We start from the raw sequence: 17,748 nt of genomic DNA, 5'->3' as shown, positions 1-17,748 counted from the left end.
TGGTACTAGAAGCTCACAGGTCACAGGTATGGGGACCATGCCAGTAGCTACCAGCAAATGAGGCTGCTCCCACCAGACACTGCTGAGTCCTGCTTTGAAGAGCCCTCAAAATCCAAGTATACCAAAAGATTAACAAAAATCCAAATGCACAAGACAAAAAAAAAATTATACTGTTTTTATTGTCTTAAAGTTGCATAGTACTTTGTGCACGTTTTTAAATAGAGGACAAGGGAGCCCACTGAAGCTACTCTCCTGCAGCAGATATTTCAAGCTGTTTTACTACAGGCGGGAGCAGGGACCAAAATGCTGCCCCGGGCTTAAACAGAACAGTGACAAGATGAAACAGAAGTTGGTGATCAGGAGGGATTTAGACAAGGGGATTTAGACAAGTTGAAGGAAGCTGAGATTTCTACTTACAGGAAGCACAGGAAAATGGGAAGAAGGCTTCCCTGACATCAGGGGACAGGATTCAGGAGCAACGAGACAGAGAAGGAGAAAGGTGTTGAAAGGCAATGCCTTGTGCTCATATCTGAGATGAATGCTCCCTGCCAGGAGACCAGGTGCACTGGGTAGCCTGGGGCGGGGGACACACTCTGGGCATGACCCTGGCTACAGAAAGCCACATACTAGAAAAATAACTTAAAGGCTATACATTTGTCATTATAAATATTTTGTCTTTTAAAACTATCTAGTGTTGTTTAAAAAAAGGTTCACAGTTACTCGGAAGAGAGCTGTATCTCTATTGCACGGTAGGAAAAGTCTGCTCTGATCCTCGTGTGTAAACAGAGTCCCTTCTCTGGCGACTTCAGGAGACAGAGAAAGAGTATCTGTTGTAAGCAAAGCACTTGGGTACAAGGCACATGGAAGCTGTCAAGCTCTACTGGGATCTAGGAGATGAAAATGGCGTCGCTGGGACGGGTCTTGAACCAGATTAAACGTGGTGATGGTTTCCATATGTCTTGTTCTCATTCCACTGTTACAGACTTGGCCAGATTTCTGGGGAAGTCAACCTAAAATGATAGAAAGTAACTGCTCAGGACCACACCAATCTCGGCCACATGCTGTTATAAAAGCTTGTAAGAGTACTGAAGACAAGGAAACAGTGTCCCTGGTCGCTTTCAACCATAAGCTCTCTTGACATGCTCCCTGCATCTCAGAAGTGGTTCCTTACTCCAGAAATTTCATTTAGCTGTACAATGTTTAGTTCATTCAGTAAACATTTACTGTGTACCTGATACATGTCACACAGTAAGACTATTAAAAGGACATGATTCATGCTATTATGGACAGCTAGCTCAATTCGAACTGTTAAACAGTCACTTTTCTTGAGAGGATACTCACTGAACTCATGAGACTTGTTAGTGTAGGGTCGGGATTGGGAAGGAAATGTGACGGGATGGCTGAGAAAGTGGGCTTCAACTTTATCTGCAATGTCTTATTTCGTTTACAATGTTTTAAAAAAAAGAAACAAATACGACAAAGGGTTAGCTTATGTTACTTCTGGACACCACCATCGAGTGGGTGTTCCTTATATTGTTCTTTTTGTGTTATGTATTTTTTAAAGCTTCTCAAGATAAAATTTCAATGAAACTTCTATTTCTTTGCACAATGAATTGTGTGTTCTTACACACTTGCTGGTGAGATCATAAATTGGTTCTTTTCTGGAACGTAAGTTGACAATAAATGTTAAGACTCTCAAAACGTTGTTAAACTGAGGAAAAATCTTAAATGTTGGATGAAGATGTATGTATGAAGATATTCACTGCTGGTGTTCCAAAAAATCAGAGACAGTTTAAGTAATAGAAGACTAGCTAAATAATTATTAAAATCCACATTTAAGACTGTGGTAGAATATAGTGCAGTGATTAAATGTTGCCAACAACAAGTTTGAGATGTGAGAAAATATTTGCAAAATATCAAAAAGGAAAATGTAAAATTTCATCCTTGTTATAATCTTGAAAAATGTTAGAAAATTTACAGGCACAGGGAAAAGACTAGACTAAGATATTAATATTAAATTTGCTCAGGATCATGGCCTCTGGGTGATGAGGTGTTGATATATCTCACAACTCCCAACTTGTTTTCAGGAGGGTTTAAGTTACTTTAAAGAGAGTTATTTTTAATGAAAATATTTCTCCTATATATATTTATACCAAATAAGTATTTAAGGAGGAATAGGAGCCCTGGGGTTATGCCCTTTGCTGATTTAGGCACAGTTTCCAGACTTACGTCATATCCTCGGAGAACAGCCAGATGGAAAGAAAGTAGCTGCAGGGGAATCACGCTGAGGACACCCTGCAGGCAGTCCACCGTAGGGGGCAGCTCGATCATTTTATACGCAAACTTGGAACTCTCGGTGTCATCCTTGGAGCACAGTATAATTGGGCGACCCTAAAGCAGAGAAATGTGATCACAAAATGCAGATTGTCTCTGAAAGAAGCAATCCCTCACAGACAGCAGAGTTTCTGAGTTCAACATTATTGCAACAATGACAGTAATCTTGTTTATTTCTGAAATTATGGGTGGGGTGCTGTGTATAATTCATGTAAAGGACAGAGTGTTGGATGTTTTTTGGCAAGTTTCTTTCCCTTCCCTTGTAAGGGTGATCATCCTCCTGCTGCCATCATACAGCACCCACTTTTCAGTGGTTTTGATGTGCCTTGCAAAGGACAGGGCACACACACTCCTTGCTCTAACAGGGCTCATAGGCAAGTGGTGGAAAACAAAAATATAAAGAAAGCCAATAAATAATGGTGAATTTCAGGAAAGTGCCACAAAGGCAACAAAATAGGGTAATATGATTGCGGGACATTGGTGAGGTCTGGGATGGCCTTTCCAAAAAGGAGACACTTGGATTGAGACCTGGATGATGGGAGGCCAATTCTCTGAAGGTGCGTGGGAAGAACACATGGGGCAGAGGGAACAGCCAACGCCAAGGCTTGAAGGCAAGGAAGAGCTGGCATAAGTGGGAAACAGAAGGAAGGGGCTGGATAGCATAGGCTGTGGTCATCATTTGTCGGGAGCCACCGGAAGGTTTCAAGTGAGGAAGTGCAGCAGCTGTGTTCTTCGACTTCTTTCTGACCACCGTGCTGAGCCAGGCGTGGCAGCAGCCAACCAAGAACATTATTGGATTTCATCTCCCTGTGACTTCCTGGCATCCCCAGCATGGGTCTGTGGGGGCTCCACCCTCTCACCTCAGGGCAGCCATAGTGAAATACAATTCTGTAGTGAAATACAGAATTGGGCTGACCTTTTGTCCCTGGTTCCTGGGAGGGTCCCTCTAAACTCTTGGGCTTTCCGAGTGATAGAATTGTCTGGTTCTTCATGGTGAGTCCGTTGGACCGCACCTGAGTTTACGCTAACAAGGTGACTTATGGTGGGCCTGAGGATAGTTTCAGGATGGGCGCTGCCCATGCCTGGAAGACCCACCACATGATTAGAGGGTTGGGGCTTTGAGCCACTGAGATAGCCTGACTTCCACAGATAGAAGAGGTGCTGGAAATTGAGTTCAGTCATATGGCCAATGACAATCCATCATGCCTACATAATGAAACCCCAATAAAAACTTTGGGCCCTGGAGCTAGGAGCTCAGGCAGGCCCCCTGTTGTGCAGGGAGCATGAAGCATCCTGAGGACATGGAAGCTTTGTGTTTTGAGGCCTTTGCCGAGTTTCTTCTTTTGGCTGCCTCTGATTTGTATCCTGCATAAAAAAGCTATAGAAGTCATATAGTGCTTTCCTGAGTTCCATGGGTCATTCTAGGAAATTAATGAACTTGAGGGGTTAATGGAACTCCAGACGTGAGGCTGGCCTGCAAACCCCCAAACATGGAGCTGGAGTCTGCAGCAAAGGCAGTCTCGTGGAGGACAGCATCCTTCACCTGGGAAATCTGACCTAACTCCTGATGGATAGCATCACGACTGTCCCCAGGGCTCTCCACCAGGAGAACTTCCTCTGGTCTCCTGGCCTAAGTAAGATCCAGCACAGCTCCGGGCACTCTGAGTCACTGGGCCTCCCTGAGGAGCTGTTGTAAGGATGGTAAAGCTGGCCAGTTTCTTTCTGAATGTGTGCACCACTCAAGAGAGGGCCGAGGAGAGAATGTGAGGTCTCGCCTGCTCGCTGGCATGACCCACGCATAGCCGGCGCGGGCAGGCAGTGAGTGAGGTGGGCATGCATGGAACAGAGGAGAGAGGTGGTCGCGGCCCAGCACGGCGCCCTCACCTGGCGGGCTGTGATCTGCTGCAGGGCATTCTGGCACTTGGCAAAGCAAGGGTCTTTCATGATGATCATGATGATGGGCATCTGCTTGTCGATCAGTGCCAGGGGCCCGTGCTTCAGCTCCCCAGCTAGGATGCCTTCTGAGTGCATGTAGGTTATCTCTTTAATTTTCTGGGGAAACACAAAGTGGGATTGGTGTCATGCTGTGCAAATGGGGGCTGGAGCAGATCAGCCAGAGAGAGGAAGGGTAGCTGGGGAAGGATGACTCTGGAAGGCAGGGTCACAAGGTGGATGGATGCACAGAGATAGCTGGCAAGGCCAGGTCCAGGGGAGATGGCTGGCTGCTGTCTGGGGCATGCATGAAGCCCAGCATGTGGCCTGAGTCCCCGACCAGTCCCTGGGCACAGCCACCCCCCTTGGATGCATGAGTCAACATCAATCAACCTAGCTTCCTCCAGGCCCCCAGCCTCTCCACAGTCGGGGTTTGTAATGATGGCACTGTATTCAGTCTAGACACACTTCTATTCAATTATCTGATTAATCATTTCTCCAACTCTAGACCATTAGTAATTTGCAAAGGGTTGCACCTATCAAGCAAGTGGGAAACAGGAGACATCTGGAGTGCTGGCCCCCAAGTGACCACAGAGGGGCCATTGACTTGGACCAGCAGCAGCGTGAAAGCTTCTTTCTTTCCCCCAAAGACTAACTTGGAGAGGCATTTGAATACGCATCATTCACCAGTGCACTCAGGCTGCAGCTGAGCCCCCAAGTGGCAGAGACATGGGGAGGCTGAAAGCACACCCCACCCAGGTCTTGCTTTTCTGCCCTCTGCCTCCCCGCCCAGAAGCAGCGTGCCAAGCTCCTTGCTGCCTCTGGAAGGGTCAGAACCTCTGCTGTAAGGATGTGGAAGTTGGAGTTCATTGTGGTCAGGCACCTCATGGCTTGCACCCCCACTCCGAACTCTCTATCACACATAATAGTCTTTAAATGTTTCCTTGAATCAGAAGCAGGATTGTCTTTCAAACAGGATTGGGGAGAGGTGGGGGAAGGAAGGAGTGGCCACTTGCTCCCACAGGGAGAGGACATGAGCCAAAGTGGGTGATGGATGACATCCTTGTTTAGGTACCAAGTATTGCCTAGCTTGTGACACTATCTCTCGTTTACCTGGGCAGAGCATAAAGAGCACGCAGATAGTGAGTAAAGGGCAGCAATAGACCAGGCCCCGGATAGCACTGCCCACCCTCTTGGTAGTCTCCTGTTCCTGCACCTTGTCCCTGCTCCATCAGCAGTCTCTTATGCCAGCCAGCAGGGATCTTTAGTGCCCCAAAACAACCAGTTGCTGATTTAAAAAATGCAGGGCCTATGACACTCATTCCTGCTGGATCTCCAACTCCTCTTGGAAGTTCGAGGGATGACAGGGAAACTTCAGAGACTCCACCCCACAATTCTGCTCTAGCTAAATCCTCCCATACAGGCTGCTGACAGTAGCGGAAAAAGGCAAAGTCCACATGGACTCAAGTTCAAATGTCAGGCTGATCACTTCTGCTATGTAACCTTGAACGAGATGAACTTTTTGGAGGCTCAGTTTCCTCCTGGGAAAAAGTGAATGATAATTGCCACTCTCTCATAAGATGCTCATGAGGTAAAAATGGGCTGATCCAGATAGAGCCTGGCACAGATCGACACCTCTGGGGCTCACCCAAGGGTGCCCTGCTTCTTTATCCTGGGAGAATAAAGATTGGGAGCCCCATCCACGTGTCCCCAGGGCTAGAACACCTGGTCTTGAGCCAGTGCTCAGTGCAGCCTCATGCAGAGGACAAGGGTCCTCAAAGGGTCCCCCACCCTGGCCCAGTGCCCTGCCCTCCTTCCTTCCTGTTGGTTTCTCAGAGTATCTCCCATTCCTGCCCTCATAATTCGGTTGGGAGGTGGCTGGGAAGAGAGGGCTCACCAAGGCTCCTTCCAGGCACGTGGCGTAGTTATAGCCTCGCCCCATGACCAGCAGTGACCTCTGCATGTAGAGCTCCAGGGCCAGGTCGTGGATCTTCTCATCCAATGACAGCACTTCCTTGATCAGCTCTAAAGCATGCACACAGCAGAGGGGAGAGCCAGTCACATTGATTTCAAAGCAAGATTTGCAAAAAAAAATCCTGGTGTATAAGACAAAGTTTGGGAGCTCACATCACTTAGTACACTGGCTTTCTCGCATTAATTTAAAAGAGTTTAAATTTAGATTAAGGGAAGTAACTTGGGTTATGGGCAGCTGGGATTTTGTTGGAATAGTGATTCATATTTTCTCACGCATGTAAGGTAAGTTAGGGAAGTGTTTTTTTTTAGCTCCATTTCACAGGTGAGGCAACTGAGATGCAGAGAGACTAAATCCCCAGCTGGCCAAGTACAGAGGTGACATTCCAAATCAATGTCCCTTGTCCAGGTCCCATGCTATGTCCCAAGACAAAGCCATCCTAAGTTGGATCAAAGTTGTCAAATTTTCTGGTCTCAGGATTCCTGTAAATAGTTACAAATTATTGCGAATCCCTAAGAGGCTTTGTTTTTGTGGGTTACATCTACCAATATTTACCAGATTAAAAACTAGGACATTAAAGATATTTACATATTTACATAAAAATAACAATAAACTGACTATATTTTTAAAAAATCAGTGAGAAGAGAGGCATTGTCTTTTGCAAATTTTTTTGATGTCTGACTTTTCAGTAATAGACAGGTTCTCATATTTGCTTCCTCATTCTATCTGTTGTGATACAATCTTTTGATTGAAGTACAGGAAGAAAATCTGACCTCACAGAAATTTGTAGTTGTACAAGGGAGGTATATTTACACAGCTTTTCCAAATCATTGTGAATGTTCCTTGAAACTACAATAAACTCAAGAAGCAACAGTTTCTTAAAAGAGCAATTGCAAATGTGAAATCTGAAATCATATCAATAAACCTTTCCTATCTCATTACATTAAAACGTATTGGCTATCTTGCATTTATTTAAATGGATCTTTTATAGGTGCATAACTGTGTAACATCATGCATTGGTCAATTGGAAAACATTGGTTCACCAAGTTATGCAAATCTTCTAAAAATAAATACATTCCACTACAAAACATTTTTTAAAAAATCGCATTTGTTAAAATCACGCTGATCTCATCAGAGGAGATGCCTTCAAGTTTTGGGAAAGTGGTCAGGCTCATGCTGACAGATATCAGTCTCCCCAAATCCAAAGTTTTGGCTGAAAGCTTGAAGTTTATCATTAGTAACAAATACTGTCAGTTGATTTTCTTGAAGGGTCAGGCTAACTTTGTTCATTTTTGAGAAAATGCCTGCCAGATGGACCCACACCAGCTTCCCACTCAAACAATCACAAGGCACTCTTCTCTGAAACAACTCTCAGGCTTCAGGGTCCAGCAGAAGCACCTCACATATTCTTCCCATTTGGTCACACAGATATTAAAAAGTATTGTGATTTAACAAGACAAATGCATTTTTACTGCTTCATCAAGGACATTCTGGGGTGAAATTGGGTGGTTGGTAGTTAAAGAAGAGTGTGATGCCTCTGCTTTGAAGTGTGCTAAGGCAGTAGTGGCCACATTGCCTTGCAAATGTCCACATAGCAAAAAAAGGCAAAATGTCTTATTATAAATAATGTGTTATTGTGAAAATAGTTTTACTTCAAGGGCTGTGCAGTCTCCCAGGAACCACGTCTTGAGAACTGCTGACTTAGACATCAGGACAGAGTCTTGTTTTTGCAGGGTTACTATCTTGCAAAGGGGCTTCAAATTAAGAATGCTTTCCTTGTCAGTAAATTTCCAGTAGGTGGTCTTGGCTGGATTCAGATCTCCAGGCTTTGTGTGGTCAGATGGTGACTTTCCCCATTGACTTCTAAGGGGTTGGCCCCTGGCTCCTGGCTAGGACCCAGGGCGGCCCCAGCCTGTGTCAGCCATGGAGCAAAGTCTTTTCATTTCACTCTCCCAGGGCTGCACAAAGGGAACCCAGGAGGCCTCTCTCCTTCCCTGCAGTGCAAGAGGCTGAAAGAAGGGAGCTGCTGCTTATCCTGGCAGTCCCAGGATGGCCTCAGGCCGGGCAGCTGGTCCTAAAAACTGTGTGGGGTGAATGAGTGAACAAGTGAATGACTGAATGACTGAAACCATGGTCCCCCCAAAGAGCTTATGATTTTGTGTGACAGATACTGGATCTCACTGACGGTTAAAGAAGGGACCCAGCAAAAGAGGAGTTTGGTGAGACTGTGAAGGAGCCGTCTGGGACAGAAAAGAGGCTTGGGGCCATGTGCTCCTGCTTAGGTATTTCCTGAGCACCTACTATGTACCTTCCCTGGCCGGGCACTGGTGTCCACTGTGACTCTGATAAGGTTGTGTGCTTACTGAGCTGACATGTTAGTTGTGGAAGACAAGCCAGTAAACAAGTGAACAGATAATTTTGGATCACAGCATGTGCTATAAAGAAAAGAAACTGGCTAATGAACATTTCATAGAGCTGGGGCAGGGAGGCGGAACCTCTGTCAGGGCAGCCAGTCACCTCCTAGGAGGTGACATTTGAGCTGAGACTTGTGATGAGAAGCTGTCAGCTGTTTCAAGAGCTAGAGGAAGAGGGTTTCAGTAGAGGAGAGAGCCAGTGAAAAGGCCCTGTGGTGGTAAGAGCTTGGAATTGCTAGGGCTCAAAGGTCAGCAAGGCCCGCAAGGAGGGGGAGAGAGTGCGCTGAGGTCACAGGTGGCAGGGGTGCCACGTGCAGGGCTCTAGGGCCCAAGAGGAACGTGGATTTCAATTATGGCCATGAAGTGGGAACTGCTGCAGGCACATAGCGGTAGGAGGCGAGTTGGAGTGATTAATAGCGCTCTTGACAGAGTCAGGAAGAGAGCAGCCCAGAATAGTCCCCTGGATTTGAAAGTAAGGAAAGTTGCATTTTGGGACATACCAGGTAATGACTGCAGGCCAAGGATGATCTCTCGCCGTCTGTCTTGTAGTGAAATGCGGTCTTCAGACATCATCAGGCCAAACATCACCAGGGAGATGAACTGACTGGTGTAAGCCTGTGGATGGACAAACAGCGGCGCTGGTGGACAAACAGCGGTGTTGGCGGAGGGGGCGAACATGCGCGCGGCAGCCACGCGAGACTCGCAGATCACTGGGCCCCCTCCCAGCCTCCCGTCCACCTGCTGAGTCGTTCCCGCAGGGGCGTAATTGGTTCTTCCTACCTTGGTGCTGGCCACACCGATTTCTGGGCCAGCATTGATGTGGACTCCACAGTCGGTCTCTCGGGAGATGGAGCTGCCCACGGTGTTGGTGACACCCACCGTCAGGGCCCCGCGGTCCTTACAGTAGCGTAGCGCCAAGAGGGTATCTGCAGTCTCACCTGCCACACAGGCCCCTCCTTTCAGCTGTGTGTTCACAGGTGCGTGGCCCTGCCAGCCCCAACCCTGGCCCCGCCACTGATTGACTCTCGGGTCTCACACAGAAGTCGGTGTCTAGCCACAGCCCATTTGTGCTCAGAAAGGAAAATGTCCACTCAACAATTTTGCTGGTTGATTCTTAGATTCAAGATTTTACTACTATGTATGTGGCAAGCATTTTCTCATCCACTGTTTCGTGGATTCTTATGGCAATCCTGTGGGGGCCTTGTCCCCATTTCCCCCTTGAGGATGAGGAGCTGGGAGACTAGGAAATCAGTGCCTCACTCACTCAAGGCCGTGTGCTGCAGTGATGGAATCAGGACCACCAGTGGGCTTGGCCTCCAGCACCCTTTCTATAGCTCTAAGCTCTCTTATTCAGAATGTCCCGAGATTTGACATTTAAAAAGCAAGAATGCCCCCCAAATGGCATTTCTCAAATAAATCTTCTTTTAAAGAAAAACATTTCTTGCAACCTCCCAATGTGGACAAAAATTATTTTTATAAAACTACTTAAATAGGTTAATGCATAAGCCAGCACAAACTTCCTATGTTTGTAAGTCTTAAAGAACTCAAACTAAATTAAATGTGATCCAGGCCATAAAATCAAACTTATTCGATGTTCAGGCAGCCGCTGCTCTTACTGGTGTCCTAGCTCTTCCACTAGTGCAGGCTGGTGCTACTGCACGACCCAATTCTCTCCTCCTCCTTCTCCTCAGACTTGCATTGAATTCACCGAGGAGTCACATAGCCCTTCCTTGGCACCAGTGGGGCTTGGGGCTTGGAGGTAGAAAGCAGGACAGTTCTAGTTCCAGCAGCCCGGCTCCCCAGCTTTTGGTACAGTATTTTTAACTTAATAGAAAGGGCTGAACAAAATGAAACCTTTAGCTTCTTCTGTGTAGATACTCAGGAATGGCCACTGCATTATTTTCACGTTAAATCCACCTCTGTTCTTTGGTTAGTGGCTCTGACGGGATCATAAACCAAAAGCAACCTTGGCAACTAAAGTCACATGGCAACAGCTGGGAACAAGATGCTCAGCCAGACAGTGAGTGTGTCTGTATTAGTGTTTATCTTGTCATCTAAATATGAATGGTATAAAAAATTCCAAAAGCAGTAGTGAAAGTCCCAATAGATATTAAAGCGTTGTTGTGACTGTTTTATTCATGATAATGATGGTGTGTTTATGTTTTGTCTTTTACTGATAAAGGGTACATTCTGAATTACTTATGGATGAAATAACATGATGTCTGGGATTGACTTCAAAACCCAGCAGAGGGCAAGGGCTCATGTGGATTTGGATGACATAAAGTCTGTTGAGTTGATCATTGCCAAAGCTAGGCAATTCCTTACAAGAATCTCTCTACTAGTGTAAAGGTTTGGAATTTTCCATAATTAAAATTAAAAACCATAATTAAATTTCCATAATTAAAAACTTTCCTAGAGTTCACAGAGATTCCAAGCATGTGGCCATAGGTCACCTCCCTGATCCTCTGCCCCGCTCAATTAGAGCAAATGAACAAGCCTGGTGTTAGGATGCTATCCAGAGGGTTTACTGAGCTGGGGTGCCCTGGGCCCTACCCTGGATCATTGTATCTCCAGGCTGCCCCCTGCTGGATGGTGCGGGCACTGCATAGCTCTCATGCAGACTTTGAACCAAGAGAATTCTGAAGGAGAACTTTCTCAATTAAATCCAACACACATTTGTGGCAACTTGATGGATGGTCCCTTAAGCCCTGGACTTGAAACACCAGGAGGAGTGGGAAGCCCGGGCTGCATGGCCCTTCCTATAAAGTAGGACAGTAACTGATGGTGCTGAGGGTTAAATGACAAGATGCATGATACAGTGTCAGTACACAGACAACGTCACTGGATGAAGGAGGGAGGGAGGCGCATAGTACCTTACTGAGAGGACAGAACCCCGAGGTGAACTAATGCAAACCTGTATGCCTTACCTGATTGGCTTATGAAGAAGCCAACATCATCCCTGAACACGGGCGTGTTCCTGTCCAGAAAATCACTAGCAAGTTCAACCATCACAGGGAGCTCAGTCAGTTCTTCTAAGACTTGCCGCGTCTGAAGCCAACAAGAACGGGACTAAAGTCAGTCATGACACAATGGGGACACCAGCAGCGGGGCTTCTAGAGACAGTTTGTGAAATGCAGCCTCCCGGCTGGGTGAAGAAAAAACTTCAGGCACTCCTGGGCCACACTGCAGGAGAAGAGGCCAGCTCTCACGCTGGCTCACATGCACCAAATTTGGAAGACCAAATGTATGAGAGCATGTAAGATGTATTTGTCCTAAGCGGCCACTGCCTCCCCAGTGCCGTCAAGAGTCCAGCGCATTGCACTTACCGCCAAGGCGGCATGGTAGCTGGTTCCACAGCCAATCACAATGAGCCGTCGACACCGTCGAATCTCCTTCAAGTGGGCCTTCAGGCCGCCCAGGAGCACTGTAGGGCACACACAGGGTGTCAGCACAGACCCTACCACACAGGGACAGCACAGGGGCCCAGGGTGCAGCTGGGGGATTACCTGTGCTGGTCTCGAAGTTCACCCGGCCTCTCATAGTATTGAAAACCGATTCTGGCTGTTCGAAAATCTCCTTCTGCATGAACGCACTGAAGTTACCTGCTCAAAGCAACATCAACAAGACAGGTCAGTTTTCACTTAGTTATGTTTCCACTGCTTAACTTTTAATCAAGACAGACAGTCGTTATGCAGTTGGTCAGAGCGACACTGCAGATTGCAGTCCCCAGGTATCATCCCACCTGATGCTCATGGTGACACATGACAGGGAGGCAGGCCAGGTAGGATTATTATCTCAGTTTACACATCTGACCTTCCCACTGAGGGAGGGAAGGTGGGAGCAATAAATGTGTGCCCAGTGCTCTTAGCAAGGCCATTAAAAAGTAAAATGCTTTACTTTCCAAAACCCACCTACTTAGGGAATTACAAATTAAGCAAGCCCAAAGAAACAGGCCATCTTCTTTCTAACCAATACCATCCTCGCTTCTGTACTAAAGAAAACTGCATGTGCATGTTCTGGGCTCTCATTCGAATGGGGTTGGATGAGGTCAAAGGGCTGATCAGGCTGCAGCATGTCAAGGCCCCTGACAGGGGCTGGGACTGATACTCTGTTAGCGTCCACAGACAGGGCGGAGGATTTGTACAAAGGGTGTCATGAAGCAGATAAGATAAGCGAGGATGGGTGGAGCTATTACAGACTCAGGATCAAGGAAGGGCTTTCTGAGGGGGTGACATTTCAGGAGACATGATCAAAAGGAGCCAGTCCTGCGAGAAGAAAGCAAGTGCAATGACCCCCAGTGGGCAAGCATAGGGCTCGTCAGTAACAGTGAGGTGGCCAGGGTGGGTGAAGTGTGGTGGGGAAAGGGTAGAGTGAGAGGGGGCCAGACTACATGTGGGAGATTGTGGATTTTATTTTAAGAACAGCAAGAAGCCTTTGGAAGGCCTTAAGCAGAGGGACAAAGAGTCTGATTCATATTCTGAAAAATTTACCCTGGTGCTCTATGGAGAAGAGGGCACAGGGAGACAAATGTGGGTGCAGGAAGAGAGACTCTCCTTAAAAGGAGAAAGGGGTCCAGTTTCCCCATCACTGCAGGTCTTCCACCCAGAAAAGAAATAATGCCTAGGGCTTGGAATGTGTCCCGGAGCGGGTGAAGGGATGCAGTGATGGACTGTTCGGATCAAGCAGGGGGACCTGGCTCCTGATATAGTCAGAAGTCCCCTTGGAGGATCCAAGTCTGGCTCCCCATATCTGCTGAGCTGTGCAAACCACAAACCACCCGAAGCCCCTTCTTGGAGGCCACAGAGGGCTGGAGGGCTGTGGTGCCCACCCAGGCAGTCTCAGAAGCTTCCTCAGAGAATGTTTGTCCCCTGAGGGTGCTGCATGTGGACCCTCAGAGCAGCAGTCCCCAACCTTTTTGGCACCAGGGACAGGTGCTCCTATGAGAATCTAATGCCTGATGATCTGAGATGGAGCTGAGGCAGTGATGCTAGCTCTGGGGAGCAGCTGCAAATACAGATGAAGCTTCTCTCGCTCACTCACCCGCCACTCATTGCCTGCTGTGAGGCCCAGTTCCTAACAGGCCATGGATCGGTACTGGTCCATGGTCCAGAGGTTGGGGATCCCTGCCTCAGAGGACACCTGCCTTTCATGATTTGCTGCAATTCCATCTGCAAGGTCTGAATGGCTCGAGATGGGTCATCACTAGCCGAACGCTTGACCCGGTGAATAGAGAGTTTTCCATCAGCCACTGCAGCGATGTCGTCGTCCTCGAGGAAGATGACCCGGTTGGTGTGTTCTATGATAGCACTGGGGCAAAAAAACACGGGCGTCACAAGAGGCGACTGTGCTTGACAGCTTTAAGACAGCAGTCACTCACTGTTTCCCAGGCGTGGGTCCATATCACTGCACTGGATGGTATTTAGGGAGGGACAGAGACATCGTACTACAAACATCGATTCATACCTCTCCACTGTCCTCCCCAGAATTATTGTGAAGCTAGTCCCCGATATCATATCATTTTATGTGTAAACATTTTAGCTTTTACCTCTAGAAGATAAGGTTATTTTTAACTTACTATAATACCACCTAAAATTAATAATTATTCCTCCATATCATCGAATATCCAATATGATCAAATTTCCCCAATCATCTTATAGATGCCCTTTTGTAATTGCTTTTTGCAAATCAGGATTCAAACAATGCCACTTTTGGAGAATGCCTGGGAACCAACACATTATTCTGAATTGTAAAGGGAAAGAATGAAACATTGCCTTTCTAATGATCTCTCTTCCAGAATAACTACATAATTTATGAAGGCAAGTTTCTTTTATAGGAGGAATAGAGCTAATAAAAAAAGGAATGACGGATTTAGAATAATTAATTTACAAACTCCTAATTATCAACAGTTCTAATCAAGGACCATCAATGGCTGTCGAAGCCAAGAAATAAAAGGCTGAGAGCAGCTTTATAATGGATGGATAAGGCTGGAGACACTTGAACCCCTGATAAATCTTAATAGCACAGAAAGACAGGCAACGAGACATATGTGCCTACTGATGGAAGGACACACCATCTATGAAATAGTCTTGCCAAAAAGTCAGAACAGAAGGAGATTAAAATTCTAAACACCTGTAAACTCTCACTGAAAGGAAATATCGTGGGCAGAAGACAGTGTTAAATGATGCCATGAGGAGCTTACTCAGCAAAATCTAGATAAACTCATCTGGACAAATGACTCGGTTTCTTCCAATTTTAGTATATATCCTGCCAAAGCGAACACATGACTCAGTTTTGTACACACACAGCAAGAAAGAATGGGGTAGGGGGAGGCTTAAAAGCAAACTATAAAATATGTCCACTAATAAAATGTGGGATCATTGTGTTTATTTTTATAATAACTTTCTCTGCATGAAAAGTAATAACTTTTTCCCTTGAGATGACAATAGAAAGTTTTTTAAAAAAAAATTTAAGTTAGAAAAATTGGTAAATGAAAAAGAAAATTAAGTAGTCAACAGCACAGGTGGTACATAGATATGGTGAAAACTACGAAGGTGGTGCTGGAAGGACCAAGGGAGAAAAACACCCTCACTGGCACCAAGTGTCACACCCACATGTGTCCTGTGCAAAAAAATGAACATTTAAAACTCCTGATGCAAACTTAAAGAGAAATACTATTCCATGACTCTAAAGGTGCTGTCTCCAGATGGAGCCTAGAGAAGAGAAATGATGAGAGACAGAAAGCCGCTGCACTGGAAAAAATACTTCAAACAATATACGGCCATTGCTAGGAAAATAAAAAGCACAGACTAACAAGAGGAAGGCTATTTTTGGCCTGCTCCCATCTCCCAGAGATAAATGCTGCTTATATTGTATTGCCCTCCAGACAAGGCTTAACACATACATTTATGTGTGCACATACACCTGTATGTTTAAATATATGGTTATTTTTATTTACAAAATGGATGGTAGTATAATCTAGTCATTAAGAGTACTGGCCTAGGAGTTAGACCTGAGGTGGAATCCTCATCTCTCTCTCCTACCAGCCCCGTGCACTTGGGCAACACAGCTATGACCCCTCTGAGCCCGAGTCGCTTCCTCATCTGTGAAACGGGAGATGATCACTGTGCCTTCACCAGAGGTCTGCGTGAAGATTATATGGGACCATTTTGGCGAAGGCCTCAGCACACTGTCCGGCCTAAGGGCACAGCACATGCTGGCCACTGTCATCACAAGAGCACTGTGTTCCTTCGTATCTGGGAGGGTCAGCCTTGTCGTTTGTTCTTTTCAATACATGTGGGCTTTCTTGTCTATATACCCTACATTGTAGAGTCACTTTTTCAACTTCCGAAACCTACGCAAATGAGAATCTTGAGGATTTTAATTATAGCATTGAATTTACAGATTAATTTAAGAAGTCGATGTCTTTAAGAAATATTTTTTAATTATTAAATTAATTTTAAACCAATTAATTTTTAAGAATAATATTAAGTCTTCCAGCTAAGGAATGTGGACTCTCTCTCTTGATTGAAACTTCTGTTTCTCATGGTAAACTTTTCTGGTCTTCTCTAATCAGATTCTGGACTATTTTTATCAAAATTTATTTTAAGAGATTAAACATTTTTTTCAGCCGTGGTACATAGATTACTTTTCTTCAACGAAGGTTTGCAGAGCCTCTTGTGCCAGTCAGGTAAGGAGGCGCAAGAGGGACCCAGGTGGATGTTGTCCCCATCGCCACCCCCTTTCAGCTGACAGGTTAATAGCTATCACTGGCACATAGGACTTCCAAACCTTCATTCTCTAACCAGCCACTAGTATTAGCCCTAATAGCCTTCCGGTAAGATTTTAAATGTATATCATCAGATTGCCTACAAATAATTATTTCATCTCCTTTTAGGCAGTTCATATTTTTTTTTTTTTTTTTGGAGAAGCATCTACCATATTTCACTGACTATAAGGTAACGCTGATCTTAAGATTGTGATTATTTTATACACTTGCAAGAAATGAAGACTGTAGCAAATTACAATGGCAAGATGCCACTTATAAACAACTGTGTCTTAGAATCAATGAAATAATACTAGCTTCTCATGGAAATGGTGCTCGAAGGAATGCAGAGGAATGCAGCCGGGGAAACCCTGCCCCTTCCTCTCAGTGTTAGAGGGTGAAACAGATTCCTGTTACTGCGTGTGTCCCATGAGACCTTGCCTGGTGCCCCTCCTGCTTCACAGCAAGGCCCTACTGGAGGCTGGTGGGAAAGAGGCTTAATAAAGATTTGGACGAAGGAGGTACCGGTGGTGTTTATGGTAGTTTTTTTATTTCAGCTGGCAGAAAAGTGTTTTGGTCTTTTCTGTGTGCATATGTGTACATATAAATTGTTTATACTAAAATGGGTATGAAGCCGACTTTCTCAAATTTCAGAGTTACCGTTTTGTGTATTAATGAGAACATGGACTTTGGAATCCATTGGACCAAAACTTTAAATCTTGGCTTTGTCTTTTACGAATGGTCAGATTCAGACAAAGGTGGTGGGGGGGCGGTGCAGGATGATGGAAGGCCTAGAGATGTCTGGTCTCGCTAACCAATCCGACGCCTAACTTGGTGTCTGAGCAGCCCCAGACTATCAACGCCAAGGGAGTACCACCCAGGGTGCTCAGAAGGAGCTAGAAATCCAGATTTTTATGTGAAATTTCCCGATTTTAAAATGTTGGCAACTAATCTAATTATTCTGTGTAGGCCCCAGACATTGTGTAGGTGAATGGGCCTGGCCTCTGGCCATCAGGGCTGCTGATGACAGCCATGCAGGTGCTTACTATGCCAGGATTCTGGGAGGAAGGCCACCGAGAACTAAAATCTGCCATCATCCCTGCCCCACTGAGCCCAGAGAAAGAAAAGGCAGGTGCAGCCGGTCATCCTTGATCACACAGTCCTCAGAAAGGAAGGGAACAAAGTTACCTTGCATCGGAAGCGAAGAAGAATTCCACTGCTTTATCACCCACAGCATGAAGGCAGGTTGAGCTGTCCAGCCTCTTTGTCCTTGATTTACAGATGTTCTTGGCATTCTCAATACTGCCTAGCAAATGAAGGAGAAGGTCGCAAAT

General features: G+C 45.8%; 1 protein-coding gene across 1 annotated transcript in view; it reads right to left on the bottom strand.

Moving 5' to 3' along the window:
* Window positions 1-159: 159 nt before the first annotated feature.
* Window positions 160-17,748, bottom strand: part of GFPT2 (glutamine--fructose-6-phosphate transaminase 2) — a 41,442-nt gene continuing 23,853 nt past the window's right edge. The window contains exons 9-19 of the mRNA XM_039880221.1: window positions 17,603-17,720; window positions 13,796-13,959; window positions 12,159-12,254; window positions 11,979-12,076; window positions 11,580-11,700; window positions 9,433-9,590; window positions 9,153-9,267; window positions 6,164-6,291; window positions 4,219-4,386; window positions 2,230-2,391; window positions 160-1,010 (exon numbers count right to left, since the gene is read on the bottom strand). Coding sequence (XP_039736155.1) covers window positions 966-1,010; window positions 2,230-2,391; window positions 4,219-4,386; window positions 6,164-6,291; window positions 9,153-9,267; window positions 9,433-9,590; window positions 11,580-11,700; window positions 11,979-12,076; window positions 12,159-12,254; window positions 13,796-13,959; window positions 17,603-17,720 — 1,373 coding nt within the window. The 3' untranslated portion in view covers window positions 160-965. The remainder of the gene's footprint in view (window positions 1,011-2,229; window positions 2,392-4,218; window positions 4,387-6,163; window positions 6,292-9,152; window positions 9,268-9,432; window positions 9,591-11,579; window positions 11,701-11,978; window positions 12,077-12,158; window positions 12,255-13,795; window positions 13,960-17,602; window positions 17,721-17,748) is intronic.

This window comes from Pteropus medius, unplaced genomic scaffold (genome assembly GCF_902729225.1).
Source record: "Pteropus medius unplaced genomic scaffold, Ma_sr-lr_union100, whole genome shotgun sequence".
NCBI lineage: Eukaryota > Metazoa > Chordata > Mammalia > Chiroptera > Pteropodidae > Pteropus > Pteropus medius.
Note: the sequence above shows the minus strand (reverse complement) of the source record. Positions and strands in the feature narration are given on the sequence as shown.